The sequence below is a fragment of the Anthonomus grandis genome, chromosome 11, assembly GCF_022605725.1.
Source record: "Anthonomus grandis grandis chromosome 11, icAntGran1.3, whole genome shotgun sequence".
NCBI lineage: Eukaryota > Metazoa > Arthropoda > Insecta > Coleoptera > Curculionidae > Anthonomus > Anthonomus grandis.
Window position 1 is genome coordinate 16676567 of NC_065556.1, and position 20836 is coordinate 16697402.

Consider the following 20836-nt stretch of genomic DNA (forward strand, 5'->3'; position numbering starts at 1 on the left):
ATTTTGTGTGCCTTTTAATTAGCATTTTATTTTCTTTTATAAAGTTGTTGTACACGAAAAACTAGTGTTAATTAATTTAAATGTTGACAAAAATTCAGCACCAGTAGCAGTTCGGAATAAAAATTTAAAAAAAGCTGGACAAAATACTTGGAACTAAATGATTTTTATTCAAAAACGACATAAAACATAATTTATTGAAACCATAATATTATAATTAATATTTGGTATGGTAACCCTTAGCATTAATTACTGCCTGCATTCTTCTGGGCATTGATTCAATCAAATTTTCAATTATTTGTCTGTCAATGTGAGTCCAGGCTTCAACAAGCTTATGAAATAGTTCATTAGCATTTTTGACTGTTCCAGATGCCCGAATTTTGCGATCCAGATGTTCCCATAAATTTTCAATCGGGTTTAAGTCTGGACTCTGGGCCGGACACTTTAAAACTGTGATCTTTTCTTGGTCCAACCATTCTTTTACAAATGTGGATGAATGTTTTGGATCGTTATCATGGAATAAAAAATTTACTGGCATAGACTCAAATGTTTGACCTCTATGTTTAACCGTAGGTCAGATAAACTTTTTCTTGAGTCTTTCACCTTTCGGTCGTCTTACATGAAGTATTCCATCACTGGAAAACAGATTGAACTTGTCTCTTTCGATCTCTTCTCTTTTGATTCGTCACTGAATAGCACTTTTTTCCAAACTTGTACAGTCCAGTTAAGATGATCCATTGCAAATTGTAGGCGTAACTTGACATTTTTCTTCCGCAGCAAAGGTTTTTTAGCAGGTCTGTAGCTGTTAAGTCCACCAGAACACAATCGCCTTCTTACCGTTCTTGCACAGATATTGGAAGGCTCACCTTCATTTAATTTTTGTAAAATTTTGGAGGATGACAAAAATGGGTCATTCTGCGGAATATTTTAAATTCGCCTATTTACACGGGCAGTCGTGGCTTTAGGTCTTCCAGTGCTTTTACCTGGTACCACATTTCCAAATATACGATATTTCTTAATTATCCGTGACACGGTGTTCTTAGGAACGTTTAGTCTTTGAGCAATATTACGCTGCCTAACACCCTGATTATAAAAATCTAAAATTTTGGCGAATGTCGCTGGAATAGGCCTTGCCTTTTCCCATGGTAACACAAAATAAAATAAATAAAAAGAACCCACTTGCACACTGGTGTGTCAAAGACTGCCTGTAAAGGTATCTTTTATAAAAAGTTCCAAGCATTTTGTCCAGCACAAAAATTTAAACTATTTCTTATTGTCTGAAACAAGATAAGGTTGAAATTATGGTATGCTTTTTTGTTTACTTATAAATATGTTTATTGATTGGATGTACAAAAATAAAATATAAATTTAAAACATTGGAAAAATTTTAAATTTTTAAAAGTTCCAACTTTTATGGCCAATACTGTACTTGACTGTAAAGTATTCGCTCAAAAATCTTTGGAATTGCAGGTAAAACCCTTATTACATGCAGATCATTAAATGTGGATGTGTTTAATTTTTGTGTTAATTTTAGAAAGAGGTTTACCAATTGATATTTTTCATTGGTCTGGAAAATAACATGACTCAATGCAACAGTTTATAATGTAAGGTAAAAAATATGAATAAAAGGACTACAAAACCTTAACATTAATGCGAAATATAACCAACACCCACGGCATTTGTTTTTATATGATTTAAAATTGAGCTAACCATTCCTGAAAATGTTACGATTAGTAGAACGTAGCTAAGTAGTTGTATAACCCGTTGAAAAAAATTATTTAAATTTTACTTTTTCTCTAAGCTAAAAGACAACAATAATGGAAATAGTAGAACTGTTTGACATAAATCTCGGTTAAAATATAGACAAGAAAATTAGAAAAAATACTTAAAAAGACAAAGATAAAACCTGATGAAGGTAATAATGTAGACATTGGTTTAACAGAAAATATTTTATAATATATTGATTAGAAACTTATAATAAATATTTTGTTGGTACCGTCTTACCGCACATACCCACTGTGGATAGGGAAACGCTTATAATTGCAACATTTTTAATATCCAACCGTCAAGTGGATGCAAAATTTAAAACTTTATTATAAGAACGAACTACATACTTACTTGAGAATGCCAGGTAAAGGGTAAGTAGTCTCAAGTTCGGTCTGCTCCAGCCACATATGCGCAAACTCATTGTCACTTTCTATGTAAGGGTCTTTCCGCACAAACCTACGCGAAAAACTGAACTTCTTTATGTTGTTCACCCTGTAGAAACGCACGATTTGTTCACAGACCGGCTTTCCGGAAAAACGTTGCTTCTTCTCTTCCATTAAGGGAATTACCTTGTTTATTTGGATGACTGAAATAATATGTTAAGAAAAAAACATAATTTTCTAATTAAATGTTAGTACATATATACAGGGCGGGTCAAATTTCACGTTTTCTTATGGACATAGTCATGATATGAAATTTATTGAACTCCGTTTTCTGAAGTTTTTTAGAAATATATTTGCATGTACAAATTTTCTTATGATAAATTCTTTGCCTGTAAATTGACAAGATATAGATAGATAATACCGTTATTGAACAAATTTTTAGCAGATATTATAATAATTATAAAATAAGAAACGATACATTCTTTTTTTTTAGGCAGATTCGTGAAATCCAAATCTAGCCATAGACTACTCTTGCTCAACCCGTGAATTGCCGTCATCTGACCTAAATTACCACTAAGTTACGATTATCATAACAAACGACAACAATCAAGAAAAAATTACTTATCGCTAAAAGTACAACAATCATTAGTTTAAGCAAAAAAGAGTAAATAAGACAAAAAAAATCATTAATTTTTACAAGCCATTCACAGAATCCAAACAGCCAACAACCCAAACTGCCGCACCCAATAGTATACAGTTTGTTTTCACTATTGCCCAATTTGTTTTGAGAATAATGTTTCTCGCACCTTATATTTAAATTTTTGGATATTGAATTTTTTTATTTCGTCTGATAAGGAGTTGTAAAGTTTAATCGAGTTGTATGTGAAAGGTTTTTTAGTGTGATATTGTGGAGCAGTGAATGTATTTTTTTTGTCTTATATTAACGTGAAGTACTTTATTCCTAGGACAGAATTTACTTTTTTGAGATGAAGAGGAATTATTCGTCGTTCTTTGTTGATAAAGATAATAGATTTAAAAAGATAATAGTTGACCCAGAATGTAAATATAATCAAAAGGATACATTGTCCTTCGGCATTGATGACCTCCTCGCCTGGAGGGGTCAATTCCTTTAACAACTTCGCCCTGGGAAACTCATTCAAAATCCTATTGTTAAAATCTTCAAGTCTCTCGTACTCCATTCCCCTATAAACGAACACCTTATTTTGCAAAAACACGGGAAATCCCTTCCCGTAATATCCGACTCGGAAATATTCGGGTTCCGGTCGTGGGTGCTTCATAATACTATCATACAACTCTGCTAATCGTTGATGAAGTTCACTGAGTTTGTCGTACTCGAACGTTTCGAGCTCGTATTGTTCTGCAAGCTCTTTTACCCGATCTATAGCGTATTCCCACATCTGAAGTTGAAACATCATAATAGATGTACATACAAGAAATTTTACATTATATAAATATGATTATTACCTTTCCCTTACGGTAGTTTTCAATAATGGTATAATACAGAGCTTCTTTTAACTCACGATGGCTTTTAGCATGATTTGAGTATCGTTCGCTCTTTAACAATGGTGATAACGGTTCATTTGACCATTTGAGCAACTCAGCGTGTCGCAAAAGTGTAAACGCGGCTTCGGTGTAGTTGTCGCGCTCTTGGTGCAAGTCGAATAACTTATTCAGGTAACGAATATACATTTCACGTTTGTTGATTTTTGAGTAAAAGTCCTAAAAATAAAAATTTATAATTATTAGCTACCTGGTTATAATTATTGAATTTTTAAGATTTTCATCAATTTTTTAAAAAATACACAATTTTCTGTGTGCTTGTTAAAAAGTACATAATATTGTCAAAGAAAGAAAGCTAGCACGGAGAGTTCAATGGTAAATAAATAATTTTTTTGGGATACTCAGTAGGACGGGAAGCCGCTGAAGTAAAGGTGGTAACAGCCGAAACTTGTCTCTTCTTCAGTGCAACCAGACAACCACAGAAAAAATGAAGAAAAAAAACATAAGGGGTCATAAACAGAAACTTGTGCTAACTTAAAGAGTTAAAATTAACGAAAACAAAGAAAAACACAAAGTCGTTTAATTTATTTAAAGTGTTTCTAGAACTAACCTCTAATTTATCCCTGAATAAACAGTCTAAAGTACTAACTTCCAAGTGACTTAAAAATGAGTTTAACGTGTTATAGAGGTATTTTAGTAAAGAGTTCACCTTGTTTAAAGTTCTATAAGGGCACTTCACTTCTTCCCTCAACCAAGTTGTTCTGGCGACGTTCACAGCAGTTTTTGATTAATTCGTTCTTGTTTTACACCTTAGATTGATGAATTTCGGGGTCAAACCGAAAAGTTTTGAAGCATTGTTGAAGAAACCATATTTTTAGCAGCAGATTCTTCCGTGCAAAAAGGTTCTTTTGGTAGTGGCGGATGGGTTTAGCTTGAATAGCATTTTCAAATCCAAAAATCTCATCCATTATTCTCTAAGAGACCAACATACAAAATTGACGAAAACCAAGAAAAACACAAACAGGGGTCAACACACGGTCTCACAACATGTAATAAACGGGCTGCACGTGTTTCGCTCTAGTTAGAGCATTACCAGGCCTTTATAAGCCATCCACACACTTCATAGTACATAAATAAACTGGATTTAAAGAGTTAAGTTGAGTATGTTATCAATTCGTTAGCAATAAGTACTTTTTGCAATTAGGATTTTACTTACTTACATTACAGACGAGCATAAACACATAAAAAATCTATTCTATATTTAAAACTAAACACATTTTTGAAAAAATTATCTTAAATTACCTGTTATTATGTTTGAATAACAACATTAAGACTTGAGCACCTTAATCTTACTTTCTAGAATGCTTGTCTAAAAATTGAAAATAAATTTGTAATGGTTCAAGAATAAGCTATATTTAAGATTAAGGAAAATATTCCAGTTAAATCAATTTTAAGTTCCTGATATTATAATTACATAATTATAATCTTCTCTAAAATTTATTTTCAGTGCCTTCACACAAATATTTGTTATACTTGAATCAACGAATATAATTTTTCAAGTAGAAATAATTAACCTTTCTTGAAATGTATAACAGATTAATTAAATTATATTTCCATGCTCTGCAAGATGTCAAATTATTTCGCTCCATATTTGCTATACTTGGATCCAGGTACAGAAACACCACGTAGTAACGCTTGTTTCGAGTTTCGAACAATAGGACTGAGTGAATCGCATTTAGGCTCGATCCGTTCAATAACTTGTCATTTTCCTTTTCAAATCGTTTGTTTAATGATGTTGCTTATGAACTATTATCAAACTAGAGGCATATTCTCAATTTTTTTTTTTTTTAATAATTAACTTATTGAGTTTATGAATAGCCAAGATGGTACTTGTCTTTTTTTATATGAAAGTTATGCTTAATTTGTTTATATATTGAAATTTTGGAAAAAAGAAAAAATAGGTGGTAACGGAGGTGACAGGATCGATAACGGAATGGACAATTAAGTAATTTATTAAAAAAAGTACAAAACCTATTATGAGAAATAAACTGAAACTTCTATATGATATTAATGAAAGCGTTTTAGTAAACCTGTACCTTTTTACCAATTTTCCATTGACCAACCTAACTAGATCTGTTTTCTTCTTCACCGATTTTATGGTTTTAAAATTTTCCTTTAGCAGTTTAGTTATGACTTAAAGCAATTTTCGCTTAACCTCTTTTGTCACATCTCGTGAATCTTTCAAAAGTTTATTGACATCTGTATTTGGACTATAATTTGATTTACACGTTAACTTTTCTTGTGCCCTTGCGTATCTTTATTTATATTTTTCTACTTTTTTTGTTAGCTCCTTCACTTTTTCTTGCAATTCTCTGTTTTAAGTTTCTTTCGATTTTTTCGGGATACATCTTTACCAGTTACATTTTGTCTACTTGAAGTAGCCTGCTGACCAGCTTCTACATTATGAACCCATTCTAACGGCCTTGGGATTAAAGAAGCAGTTGCAGGTGGAGTATTAACTGCCAATTCTTTTTGAAAGTTTGCATTTTCCCTTTTTCTTAATCTTGATCTTCTAGCCCGTTCTTTCCAATCTTGCGAACGGTTTTTTTTCTCTATTACTTAATTGGGAAATCGTTTTAATTTTTCGAACTTGCTCTTTTCGCTTTTCAGCGGCTGCATCTACTGAAGATCGCTTTGCCTTTGGCATCCTAGTCTAAATTTAAGAAAAAATAAAATAAAAAGGGTTGTTATTTGTAAGTTGGAGCATCTGTTTATTTAATCAAATTTTAACCTTGGTAGGCTTAAACTATAAACATTTAGTTAGAAAATACAAAATATGGTCACCTCCATGATCACCTGTCACCACCGTTATCACCAGTTGATAACGGTGATAACGGTGTCAAACCATTATCACCAGTTGATAACGGAGGTGACAAAAATCGCAGTTCTTATAAAAATAAAAAGATTATCGATTACGTATAAATACGTAATTTTTGATTTGTGGTTTTAGCGACTGCTATTTGTTTCTTTCGATGCAATCAATCTTTTAGAATCATGTAATAAACATTAACTCAATTTTTATTTCTTGGCTTTATTCTTGTTCTCCGCTAGTCAAGTGATTAGTGACCCATAACACGCGTGTCGAGTGCACCTTGCAAGGCTGCCATTGCTACCAATTAAAATGGTGCATAGGTACTATTTTTTCATAGGTACTATTTTTCCATTATTTCTTGTTTTTTATTTATATAAATATCTAGTATGGATAAAATTAGTTTGTTGAAAAAATACCTATAATATAATATACAGGGCACCTCCGATTAAGTTTACCAACTTTAAATTCTTCCGTTATAGAATTAATTCACTCCGAATTTAAAAATATAAACAGAAAAAGTTGGGAAAACTGTGTAAAACATATTAAAGCATTGAAAAATCGTACGTAAATATAGATCTAATTATCAACTTAGAAGACGACCGTATGAGTGAAACTGAATTATAGTCAATGTAGTTGTATAAATTACAATACTGCATATATTTATTTTGCATTGCACTAAACATATTTATGTGTTAAAATCTGTAACTAGTTTTGTATATTATGCTATTTTATAAAATTTTATTTTACAATTCATCTTTAAAGATAGGTACATATACATTTTTGCATATTTTTCAATAAAATATTAGCATAAAATAATATATGTAAAAATATTTCAATAAAATATATAGCACTACACTTATTTTATTAATTCTTAGATCTATGGCACGACTATAATACCATCATATTGATTTACATACGCTCTCTTTCACTCAATATATTTTACTTTTTCAATATGAAATCAATATTATCTAAATATACTAGTATCCTTTTTTAAGTTTTTAAAGTGCCATTTAAATTAAAAAGTGACCGTACTTATGAATTCTATGAAAATGCGGTAATAATTATTGCTTATATTGCGATAGTTGGAAAACCGGTGAAAAGTGCAAAGTACAATGAAAGTAGTAATAAATAAAAATTTATTTTAAAAACTAAACATATGAATATGTTCTATCTAAATTTAGATATATAGGAACGAATTAATTAATTTATTTTATATAGATCACATAAATAAATTCCATGTAAGTGTTTCTCCAAATTAAGTTCTTCCCGGTCATCAAAATAAAAATATTTCTTATTTATTTGCTATAATATAAAGTAGACATTTTGGTAATGCATGTATTAAATGTGACTCAATAACAATTGCCTTCTACATAAAAAAATGTTTTAAAAATAACAAATACTGCTTTTTAAATTACTACATATTAAGATCCTATAAAAGTTTGGACCCCTTAAATGATTATGTATTTGCACATTTATCTAAATTTAAGACAAAACTAAACTTTAGACAACATAATATGCGTCTTTTTAGGGTTAAATCCAATTTAAACAACTTATTAATATATGACCAAAGAATAGTTATTGATTGGTTTAAGAAATTTTAAAAATATCATACAAGCAGCGGGCCTTAAACACTTTGTCTCTCAGGAGACTCAAATTACAAATCACTCTGCAACATTAATTGATCATATATACACATGACTATAACTTAATTGAAGCTTCTAGAATTTTTCAAAAATCAGTCATCATGAAATCATTGGTACTAAACCAGTGTTCAAATTTGTGCATTGGTATTGTCTCACTCTTAAGTTACCCTCGTAATTTCAACCCAGAAAATATCCATCAAATCATTGAAGCATTAATTGGACATGATTGGAACTATACCTCAAGTAATATCAATGTCATTTACAGCGATTTCAACAAATACATCTAAGTCAAGTCCCAAACCGGCAAGCACTATAAATAAAGTAGGACAGTTCCTATTCCAAAAGTGTCTAACTTTATGAAATAGGTGACCTTCTGACTTATTACCTGTTGTGGACCAAATATTGGACATTTTTGTATCAAGGCAATAACAAGAGTACTTTTAAAATCATGCAATTTAATATCAGGACTAATAGGGATTCAGAAGCAGACAGTGGTGTGAGTCAGCACTCCAATATGTTTGCACTTTGCAAGTGGAGGGATTATATTAGTGAAAAAATAACTTTAAGCGGATTTGTAGACCTAAAACCTGCATTTGGGACTATTGACAGAGATATACTTGCACAGAAATGCAGTTTGTATGTTGTAAAAGGTAATACCCTAATCTGTATACAAGAGTTTTTAAAGCATATATTTCATTGGTAGAAGAAGTATCTATCTATATATATTTAAAATCTTTTCCCGAAGATGCTAACATCGTTACCGAAACACGTGCCGACAATAAAATAGAGAGTTTTGGTTAACGGTAAAATTGTTTTGTGATAAATTTCATTGTACTAAGGTTGAGCATAATATGTCATCTCCAGGAAAAAATATGTGGGATCTGTCACAAGGAAGTATGTTGGGACATCTGTGGTATGCCATTTATGTTAATGATATACACATATGTTTAACCAATTCATTTTAGAATTTATTCGCTTTTACAATTTATCTCCTATTCTGGTACAGATTTTGGGCAAATTACCACCATCTTCAATAAAGGAAGTTCAATTATTGTACAAATGGCTTGGTCAAAATAAATTGAATTAAATAGCTTGAAGACAAAATATATGGTGATCGGTTCTAAGGTTTTATGCATTTTGAGGTTTTTGGTATATAAAATGCAGGTCATATTAATTTTGTTTCGAAACAACATGTTTCGTTGTCGAAAAATGCAATGAACGAGCGAAGGACGATTCCAATTTATAAAATGTGCATGACTGCATAAACACAATTTGGCATCAAATTAAAATTTTGATATTTTAATGGTAAGAACAGCTACAATTCAAAAATCATTATTTGATAAGGGAACGTACAACTGAATGGGTTAAATATGCAAGAACTTTGAAGGCTTTTTGTAAGAATACTTTAAAAAAATTGAGCTAGTTTTAATATTATTATTAATAGGATTGTATCTAAATTCGTTTCAAGCTAGTCAGGTGTTAAATAGATGATATTTAATGATTAGATATTTCATTTCATTATTAGATTTATGGTCTGAACTATTACGAGTAGACAGTTTTTTTTAAATATTATAAAGGGCAATGATAGCGGTCGAAAAAAGAGCATATCTAATTGTTATTACTATACCTAAACATTTAATAATTATTATAAATTACTTTGTAACATCTAATGTAGTTACAACCACTTACCAATAAGCTAACGGTACAACTCATAGTACTCTCCTTACTATCGCTATAAATAATATGCCTGTACTCCAACAACCTCTCCATCAGCTTGGCCACTATCGTAACGAACTCGATCCCCTCCTTCCTCATAGTGGTATGTTTGTCGCATAAATCTTTCATAATCGTGAAAAATAAATCCTTATACTCCCTATCACCTCTGCCCCCTTCGAATAAAGCATCCAGCTTTACAATCATCTCGTTTTCGAATTCGTGGAAATTGCCCTTGATATGTGAGGAGTCTCGTTTAGTGTCTCCGTAACTTTCGAATTCAAGACGAGAAGAGTAAAACTCGCACTGCATCATGTCGAAGAAGATGGGAATGGTGACTGTGCGCAAGACGTTTTCGGGGATGAGGGTCATTTCGAGGATGAGACCGACGAGTGAAGGAACGAATTGTACCTAAAATATAGATAATAGATAAGTTGTGTTGTATACTGATAAAATAAATAAAGTATACGGGGTATCCCAAAAGTATATTTCAAACAAACAAACTTCAGGGAGGGGTAGAGGACATCACAACAAATATTTTTTGTCCAGTAAACATATGTCCGCAAATGAGCCGTTTGGGCTCTAGAGCAAAAAATCTGATTTTGGTACTATTATTTTGCTCATTAACTGAATTGAAGTGCGGTTTAGTGCAGATGATACTATCGTGTAATTGGATATCAGCAATTACACGAACACTTGTAGATTGGTTATACTTCTTCTAGAAGCTGAACTGTACTAGCTGTTTTTGGGCGACCAGCTCCACTAGGACGTCTTAGTGTTCTAGTCTCTCCAAGGCGACGGAATAGAAAAAAAGGTTGTATGAGTAGTTTGCCTACAATTTGGTTATCTCTACTTCATACAAGCGAGCACTGCAAACAGCGATTCAGTGAGCAAAATAATAGTACAACAAACAGTTTTTTTGCTCTAGGGCCCAAACGGCTCAGTTGCGGACATATGTTTACTGGACAAAAAATTGTTTTGTTTTGATGTACCCTAATCAAAAGCTGGCCAGTAAGTGGTCGCCACTAACGGAATTTCCAACAAGCTATCAGTAGTCATTTAAATTACCTCTTTGTTGAAAAAGTTAAAATTCTATTTTTGATTGACAATATTTACAATGCATTATATAACTCAAATGCATTTAATGCATTTAACTAAGAATTGAAATATTAATTATGCTTGGCTGTGGCGAGAAAACTAGAGCATACAACAAAGTTAGAATAATCTTCAACAATACCTGTAAGTAGCTGTTAAGAATTCTAGCAGAGCAGGAAGGAATGGCGTTCCTAATAATAAAAAACTGGATATGGTTTCATTAAACGTAAATCCGAACCTCTCAATTACTCAGCTCCACGTTTGGATAACACGTTTTATAGAGCAAATGTAACAGAATTTTTAAAGGAGGAAAAGTGGCAGACTTCTAAACTTCAATCACTTTAAGAGCTACTTCGAAGGATGTTTCTCTCTCTTAGAGTTTAAATTATAATAAAACAAAGAAATATATTTTTAATATCAATGAAACGGCCTTTATGCGCAGCGTTTGCGGCCGTATTTCGCCAATATTGATTTTCAGATGTTCAATTGTCTCTGGTTTATCGCCATAGAAAAGTGACTTTACATAAACCCAACGAAAATAATCCAATGGGGTAAAATCACACAATCATGCTGGCCAATTAATTGGACCATTATGTGAAATTATTCATTCATCGAAAGTTTCTTTGAGGAAATCAATTGTAGCACGACCCGTGTGTCATATGGCTCCGTCCTCTTGAAACCATACGTCAGTAAGGTTAATGGTACATAATTGAGGTACGAAAAAATTTCTCCTATCATGTCCCTATACTGTTCACCATTGACAATAAGATTCTGAATATCATTGTTTTTTGAAGACATATGGACCAATGGACTGTTCGGCGTCGTTCATGGGATGCACATTATCATTAAGAGTAAACATGGTCCGAAAACAATCCACTGTTATTCGAAGTAGACACTCTAAAGGACGATTTTGTACTCCTTAAAATCGACGAAGTGCACGACAAGTTTGACGAACAGAACCGTTATTTTCATAGAAAAAATTTAACAAAAATTTGCAAGCGTTGCTCTGGTGTGAGTCTATCCATAGTAAAATGTCAGAACAAACTAAACAAAAAGCAACTATCAGCTGTTGTTAAACACAGTAGTGTTGCCAACTCAAAATTGTGAACCTCTAAAAACACCTTTTTGAAGATGATCCATATGGCAGAAACGAGTTTTGTCAGACCATGAGCGAAAGAATTGATAATACCCTAGATTAGTGAAATAAATATTACAGGCGAGGCAACTTTTTGTTTAAATGAACAAGTTAATAGGCATCATTTTATGTATTGGGTATCTGAAAATCCACACTGGTTGAGTTAAAGTAATCCTTAGAATTATGAATGGACAGGGATTAACGGGACATAGTTATCATGACTTTTTAGTAGACAACTTGATTCCAGCACTGGCGATACTGTATCACTATACTACGATTGTTAGAAGATTCCTAGATAATGTTTTTCCAAACCGGTGGATACTCACGGGAATCAACAGAGTGGCCCCCTAGGTCACCTTACTTTAATCCATTGGACTACTTTCTTTGGGGTTATGTCAAAAATGAAGTGTGCAAAGATAAGCCACTTACCCTTGATATCCTTAAAGATCGTTCATGATGTAATTAAGACTATCTTTCCAGACACAATTGAAAATGTACAGCACGAATTTATCTACGAAGCTGTTAAAGGCGGCTACTTCCAGCATTTGATAAAATAAAATTTAAGAATAAGGAATGTAATTTATCAATGTATGTTGCAATAAAGTGTTATAATTATTATTTTTACGTAATTATTTCGTAAACAGTTGAAGATACACTATCGGACAAAAGTTTATAAACTTTTAAAAATTATATTTTATTTCGGTAAAGTTATAAACTATATAACGAAAACCAAAGATTTTATTTCAATGAACAAATACTCTAGGAACAAAACCAGAGAAACCATTTTTTTTGCTAAATATTTCAACATAATACTTATTTCTAAACTAATAAAATTAATAGTGGGAGTGATATCTCTTATTGGCAATAACCTCGCGATATTGGTTTGGCATGGATACCAAAAGTTTCATAATGATTTCATCTCAATGATTTCATCTTCAATGAAATTCCAGGATTCTTGCAAAACTTTTATTAGATCATTTTTATTGCTGATCTGATGTTGTCTTATATACCGGTCTAGTTCCTCCCAGAGGTTTTCGATAGGGTTAAGATTAGGAATTTATGCAGGAAAGTCCATAACCCTAATCTTTTCTGGTAAAAACCATTCTTGAATTACCTTTGATTTATGTTTAGGGTCGTTATCCTGCTGATATATCTAGGTCAATAGTAAATTATCCTCAGCACATAGTAGGAATATATTTTTTATATAAAAACGTATGACGAGCATCTTTGGGAAAATGGATGAATTTTTCGAGTTATATTCACTAAAAAACTATTAATAGATGTCACGTAAAGCGAAATAAACTTGGTTAATTCTTATGTGAGTTTCTCCATTTATGTCCAACCTAAAATACTTCGATTCATACTATAAATAAACAACTGATAAAAGGAATGTGGAAAGTGATGGGAAAAAACGGCGTTATTAAGAGCCATAATATTTTTACGAAAAAGTAATTTTAATACAGAAGGTTTTACAATATAAGGAATTTTAAAAAGTTTCTCTACTTTTTGTCCGATAGTATAGGTATAGATAAAAGTGTATAGGACATAAAACACGTCTCGAGTTTTCTGGAAATCCGAAAATGCACAGTAGGTTAAAATTAAAAAAAAAAATATGTTTACTGTCACACTTATTTGCGGCACCCTGTATGTTCATATTTGATGTCAAAACATTCCGATCCAAAAATAAAATCGATTTCTCCTAGGATTTACAAAAAATCCCCCTCCCCCTCTTTTATTGAATTTATCCGTTATTAAATCACAACCCTGCAAGATATACTGTTAAAAAGTTTAATTTAAAGGCTCTTATTACCTTATATTGTCCCAAAGTAAACCACATACTCTTAATCTCAAATCCCATCTCTCGCCTCATATCCCTCTCCATACGGGAGTTATTGCACTGATTCATAATTCGCATTCTTTTATTAAAAGAGAACTTGTCTAATTGAAGGGGTTCCTGTGTCATAAACGCAATGGCACAATGGAAAAAGTTGTTCCAGGCGTCGTGCTCGAATTTATCGAAAAAACGATCGCGAATGGTTTCAGAAAAAAATCTAAAATTGAAAGCGATTTATTAATAATTAATAACCAAATATAAAATCTTACCTTAATGACTTTAAAATAATACTGTTTTGTAACATTATCATATCGCACCAGTCTTTTGGGAATACAGAGTTGTTAACTAGTTCTTTAAACACCACCAAAATCTCCATCAGAAAGTCCAATTTATCGAAATCCGTAGTGAATTTTGCCATATACATGTCGTAATGATCTTTGGTCATTTGCCTGAACACGTCGAGCATTACTGCCACCAAATGAGTCTAAAAACCGTATTTGGTAGTTGATAAACAATTTATTCCCTTTTGAGTGATGAAGTACATACAGCTTGCGGGTTTTCTCTTTCCATCTTAATATGGCTTTGTATAATGGTTCTGAGATCTGTGTGTATGACTTCCGTGATATCATTGAAGGTAGGCCCTATATCGTCTCGGAACAAAAGCTCCATAATATCGCTAAGAATTTTTATGCATAATTCAACCTATAAAAATAGGGACAAATTTGTATTGTTTTTATATTAACAAAATTGGAAGGTTGTCAAGGTTTCTGCCTAATTTTTTTTATATATATGCTGCCTTGGAAGCTTATGATGATACAAATGTTAGAAGCGTTTGTGTTGCACTAGATTATTTACAACGTCGAATCTAGTGCGTTCACTGAAAAAGCACTTTTTTGTCATATCTATGGCGTTTACCAATAAAAGATATTGCAAATGGATTCAAAAATCACTTTTTAAAAATTGTTTATATTTCAAAAAATCTCAAAAAAAGTATTTAAATTTTTCTTAGTGACTTAGCTTTAATACCAAACCTGTAATAACCTGTTTGTTGTTGCACATTTTAGCAGCTAACCTAAGATAACTTATGAAGGAATGTGCCATGCGTAATATGCATTGTGTAAATCGAAGCTACAGTAAAAATTCGATCGTCAGCCTGGTGGGTTGTATCAGGAAGTGTGAACCAGGTATCAAGGATAATGTAACCCAGTATTGTTGTCTGACTAAGAGAAAAAACCTTCTAGTTTAAAAATCTCTTTTAGTATAAGAACAAGGATTTTAAGCAAAATTTATTTAAACAAAGTTGAACAATCCATTATAGCCCGTTTTCCCGAATTCCGATTCCCAAGTTATGTTTTTTGGAATTCCTAAGTTGTGGTTTTCCCGAATACTATTCTCCCGCAGCCATTTTCTCGAATATTATTTCTACCGAACAACATTTTTCTCGACTAACAGTATTTTCTCAGTAGTCAAATTTATTCACGGTTGGATTGAGTTGGCTTGGGTTATTCAGTACTTCCATCCAACGACGCATATTATTATTGAGAATTTACGAAAGAAAAATATTTTTTTTTCTTGATATAGAAGAAAAACAACTAAAACTAAATGCATCATTTTCTTTGCTTTTTGTTTTTATTAGGAAATTAATCTCAAAAGGTGATCAAAAGAAATATCACAACCCTTAAATGATACTATCAATTCTATAACGATTTTTTTCAAAGTTGATATAATCATAGTTACTCATATTAGAAACGATGCAATTTATATTATATTAACTTATAGTACAAGCATATCAGCAAAGTATTTTCGGATATTTCACTCAAACTCATGGCTCTTGAACGAGGAAGTTAATGACTTATGTTATCAAACGCCTTAGAGAAGTCTATAAAGATAACATCTACCCAATAGCCCTTCTTTCTACGCGCTCAAAAAACAATATATTCATAACGTCCCTTGACAAAGCTATGTTGCTCATTTGCAATAATTCCCAGCAGATTGGTTGACACAATAATATAGCTCTCTTTCCAAACATTCAGGAGTTCACCAGACAATTGTGATTTATTAAACAAAAAAGACTGGTAACGATTCCATCAACAAGTCTGGGATTGACTGGCCATCAGCCTACCCTGGTAAAACAATTAGAAAGAGGCCATTCTGTATATATCATTATCAAATAAATATTAAGCAAAACTTAAGAGATAGTTGATTAAACGTTGAAATATTGAAAATTGCTTCCTTACTATATGATTGATAAATTTTTCCTGGCCCTTTCAATTCGGATTACTTTTTTTAAGATTACTCTTTTAAAATTTGGCATGACACTTATGTTCAAACAGGGTTTTCTGGCGGCATACATTTTGTCTCAACAGTTATTCAACTTAAGTATGATATGGCGTAAAACAATCTACGCACAATGGTAACTCACAATAAAGATCCTGCACAAAACTTCTCTTTTCAATTCTTCTTTAAGAGCACCTTCTTGTTACCAGTTCTCCCATATACTATCACTGAATGCGCTAGTTTTACAATATATTTAATGAAAGTAGTTTTTTGTGATTTGTAGTACACTTTTCACCATTCCTTTGCAGATTTTCCAATGATGTATAAATAAATCATGTCATCGGTAAGGTCACGCCGACATAGAACTTCTACTCTTAATATGTCTTTAATTTTTTTTTCGAATTGTAGTTATGGCCTTATAATCGTTGAAAATCAAAATAAAATATTGTATCTTGCCATCTAGTAGCTACAGTTACTCGATTACTAGATCTTATTTGGGATTACCTCCTTGCGAGTTTTAATTAATAAATCCTTACGGTTTTACATACTGCAGCAAATTCAATATCACTTATTAACTTGATTGCTAAAAATCTGTCAAAACATAGAACTACATTTTTATTTGCGTTTGGCGAATGGAAGAATTCAGCCTTTTTACTACACGTTTACAGAGGGTTCCTTCAGTGACTTCTGTTTCCCTGCCACTATAATTATTTAGGTCATAAACGTACCCTGTCAAAGAAGTACATCTTGTACATATTTTACTTCCACGTTTTACTGCCTTGTATTGTTTCATGGTTGATCTACCCTTAAATGTCTCAATTGATTGGTCGATATTCTGAAACGCTGAGTCACACTTTTCTTGAAACACGATAGTACTTCGTCCATATAGTAGTTTATTGAATTTGTCAGGTTCGTTGAAATACACTTTATATAAAAGTAATTGAAATTTACTCCTGGATATAGTTTTTTTTTATTGTCTTTTTATAATATTATACTAGCATTATTTCTTTGGAATTGGTCCTTTCTATTTTTTTGTATGATTTTTACATGATTCCAGGTCTTTTATTTGTGCAATTGGCTATATGAAGAAAGATATGAAGAGAGTTCTTGGAGTACCGTTTATATAGATTTCACTGAATAATATGTTTTACTTCAGAAAGTATAGTTTTTTCTAAGAACAAAATTTTCCTTCTTAGTAGAACACAAGAATTTTTTATCTCCCAGCTGTTGATCTTCCCCTTCAATGTTTTCATATTTTGCTATGTTATTGTCCTCGTCATTAGAAGGATCACACTCACTCTTCTTTCTCCTTAGGATGGAAGAAAATGCAAAGTCTTAAAACTTACTTTTCCACTTTCAGTTGCCAAATTTCTATACAACGCCAACAACTAGTTAATACAATAACAATACTAAAAAGTTCACAAAACCGTGGTTCAATAAAAAGTTGCACCAAGGCAGTTAATCACAAAAATGCTACTTATCGCAAATAGCGCCAAGACCCAAGCCCTGCAAATCGTATCAACTTTGTTGCATTGAGAAATGACGTGCAAACAGATGTTCGATACCTGCAAAGAAAAATATAATGAGAGAGTAAAGAACAAACTTCTCAATTGCCCAAATGGATCAAGATGTTCTAATCTGCAGTAAAAAGCAGTTTTTTACAGATAAAAAAATCCATCATTGACTAGGGAAGATGGTTCCATTGCAATGGAAAAGGCAAAGTTGCTGGGTTAGATGTTCACATCAAACTCTACCGCAGATCCACAACGCAAAACACCGAGTTTGCTAAGAAGGCTTCTTGCTTCTTCGATTCCAGACAGTCTGCCGTCAGAGATCTTGAAAAAGTTCACACTAGCAAGTCACTCTGATGGAATACCGCCAATAGTATTAAAAACAACTAACAGGTCACAAAAAGTGTTTGTTAATGGTGTGTACTCGGAGTCTAGTGCTATACTATCAGGAGTACCTCAGGGCTCTATCCTTGGTCCCCTTTTCTTTATTATTTACACGTGTGAACTTATAAGCTCTCTTCATGTCGGAAAGATACAAGCTTTTGCTGACAATACCCAGATGTACTTCCCTTCAAAAGACTTTGTTACTTGTAACGAAACTATTAATCATGAACTAAACAACCTAAACGGTCTCTCTAAAAAACACGGCCTTGAACAGAATCCATCAAAATCAAAACTTTTGCTGTTTGGCAAAAGAAATCAAAACGAATATTTAAAAAATATCAAAATCAAAATAGATTACCAAATATTACCATTTTGTAATTCTGCTCGTAATCTGGGTGTTATACTTGATTGTCAGCTTAATTTTTCCGATCATGTTAAGCAACTTCTACAAAGGTCATATATATCGCTAAAACAATTATATTCCAATAGAAGTACCAAGTTAATGGGAATGTTATGTAAAACTCTTGTACTTTCCCACTTTAACTATGCTGATTTTATTTATGGCCCTTGTCATCGTCAAGCGGAACAATATCGTATTCAAAAGGTGGAGAATACATGTATTCGTCTAATTTTTAATTTAAGAAAATCAGATCACGTATCACATAAAATTAATGAGTTGAACTGGTAAAATATGTCAAATCGTAGAACTCAACATTTGGGTGTTTTTATGCATGGTTTAATTCCTAATTCAAAATTCATATCTAAATCTCTAAAGAATAAAACCAATTTGAACGTCCATGATATAAATACCAGAAATAAATTTAAACATATTATTCCTCGACATAATTAATTAGCGATTAAAACATGTAATTCCTTGCCAAACAATGATTTACTACTTCATAATTTAACTAAGTTTAAGTCAGGTCTTAGGTTGTATTTGTTTAGAGAACAGTTGAGCTCCTATTTCTTAAATCATTAGTATCGTGCTCCAGAGGTGACATGATGGTTGTATACGATTGCATACAAGGGTATTTGTTTGTGTACAGTATTGATTTGGTGTGAGTTTTATATCTCCCCCGTGTTGGGTATAAGTATTGTTTTAGTGGGAACTATTTTTTCTTTATAATATTTCATCTTTATATTATTTTTCTTATATATGATTACCGAAATTTTTTTATTAGGGTTAAGTTTGAGTAGCCTTAGGCTAGACTTTTTTTTCATTTGTAATATTTGTCAATCTGTTGTTTTTTTTTTTAATAAAAGACGATTATTATTAAAAACGTGCGCGGTCGTGCTAATACCACCGTTGTGCTAATACAACTGTTTTCTCTTTCATACAAGAGAGGTCTCTTCCCTGGAGACCGGACTCTTGCACGGATTTAACCGATCTCCAAAAATGGCAAAAGAACGGTACCTGTCAAGTACCGTCTGATTGCTTTAGTCCTGGCAATTGCCAAGGTAACTTTAAAGTAAGGAACTTGTCAACCAGCAAATTTTGAAATACCTTTTGACATTCGCGAATGACATTCACATATTAATGCTCAGAGGCCAATGCACGTTCTGTTTATTGTACAAATTTAAAAAAATAAAAGAGGGCTTCGCTTAAGTAGAGACGTCCCTTAACGAAGTCATAACTCTGATGATGACATACGGCGAAAGCGCTAGGCAGACGTCAATATATTTCTTACGCTGCATACGTTCCAGTTTTTATTCCAGTTGACTCTCGATAGTAAATTACAGCGTACAACTGACGAAATTCATGTTAAGGCTTTTGTAATGATTTTGCTTAGCAAGCATGTTCGGCTGATCGGCCTGAAATCTAGTGGTTCAAATTTGAAGCCTTTCTTGTATATTGGAATTACATGTGCTGTCAGCCAAGTTGAAGGTATATTTCCATTTGTTACAATGTTATTAAATGCAAATGTTAGTTCTTTTATGCTACCAAGAAATGAGCCTTCGTAGCACTGGCGCTACTTGTGATACTCGAGTAACATAGGGCCAGTGTATTCCGGAAACAAAAAAAAACTGGCTAGATGTACTATAACATCGCGTTGCCAAGTCACGAATTATACCATAAAACACTAATATGTCCCAGTGGAAAGTGATTTAAATAAATAAAAGCAATTTGGGAGGTTTATGAAAAGCTACTGGAACAAATGTATCCCTACCGAAGTCAGAGGGCTAGGTTTAATTGAAAAATGTTCATTTACCTAATCAGCTGATTTTATTGCCTCATTAATAAGAACTCCCAAAAGGTTCACTCAACCACTTCCGACAAACATGCAGCAACACCATTATGTCCAGCTTCAATAATGTAATTAGCGAAAGGAAAAGAAGTATTAGTAATAAACCTTTAAGTTGTTTTCTGAACGCTTTTAGCCACTCAATTAAAGGCAACACATTTTTGGTTAATAGGATGGTTGGAAGAAAACTGAATTACACTATCAGTTGCTGTACTGTTTTGGGCCTGTTTATAATATATGTTTAATTACTTAAATCAAGGTTATTTCAATCTTAATTATTTATCAAGTTATCAATGCCAGACTGTAAAAAAATAGGGACGATGCTCCAGTCACACTGAAATAAGGTGATCCCTCTGTTTTCGACGCACACCCTCAGTGACTATGTAATGAGCGAAATAAAATAGAAACAAAATAAGAAGAGACACAATTTAACGTGAAAGGAAAAAAATGACTCGACTTAC

General features: G+C 32.4%; 1 protein-coding gene across 2 annotated transcripts in view; it reads right to left on the reverse strand.

The window, feature by feature from the left end:
* The window catches only part of LOC126741968 (dedicator of cytokinesis protein 1), an 82905-nt gene that overhangs the window by 23401 nt on the left and 38668 nt on the right, over positions 1-20836 (reverse strand). For both annotated transcript variants that reach the window (XM_050448456.1, XM_050448455.1), the window contains 7 exons: positions 14507-14662; positions 14230-14444; positions 13937-14177; positions 9873-10307; positions 3633-3887; positions 3229-3565; positions 2116-2350 (listed from right to left, as the gene is read on the reverse strand). In XM_050448456.1, coding sequence (XP_050304413.1) covers positions 2116-2350; positions 3229-3565; positions 3633-3887; positions 9873-10307; positions 13937-14177; positions 14230-14444; positions 14507-14662 — 1874 coding nt within the window. The remainder of the gene's footprint in view (positions 1-2115; positions 2351-3228; positions 3566-3632; positions 3888-9872; positions 10308-13936; positions 14178-14229; positions 14445-14506; positions 14663-20836) is intronic.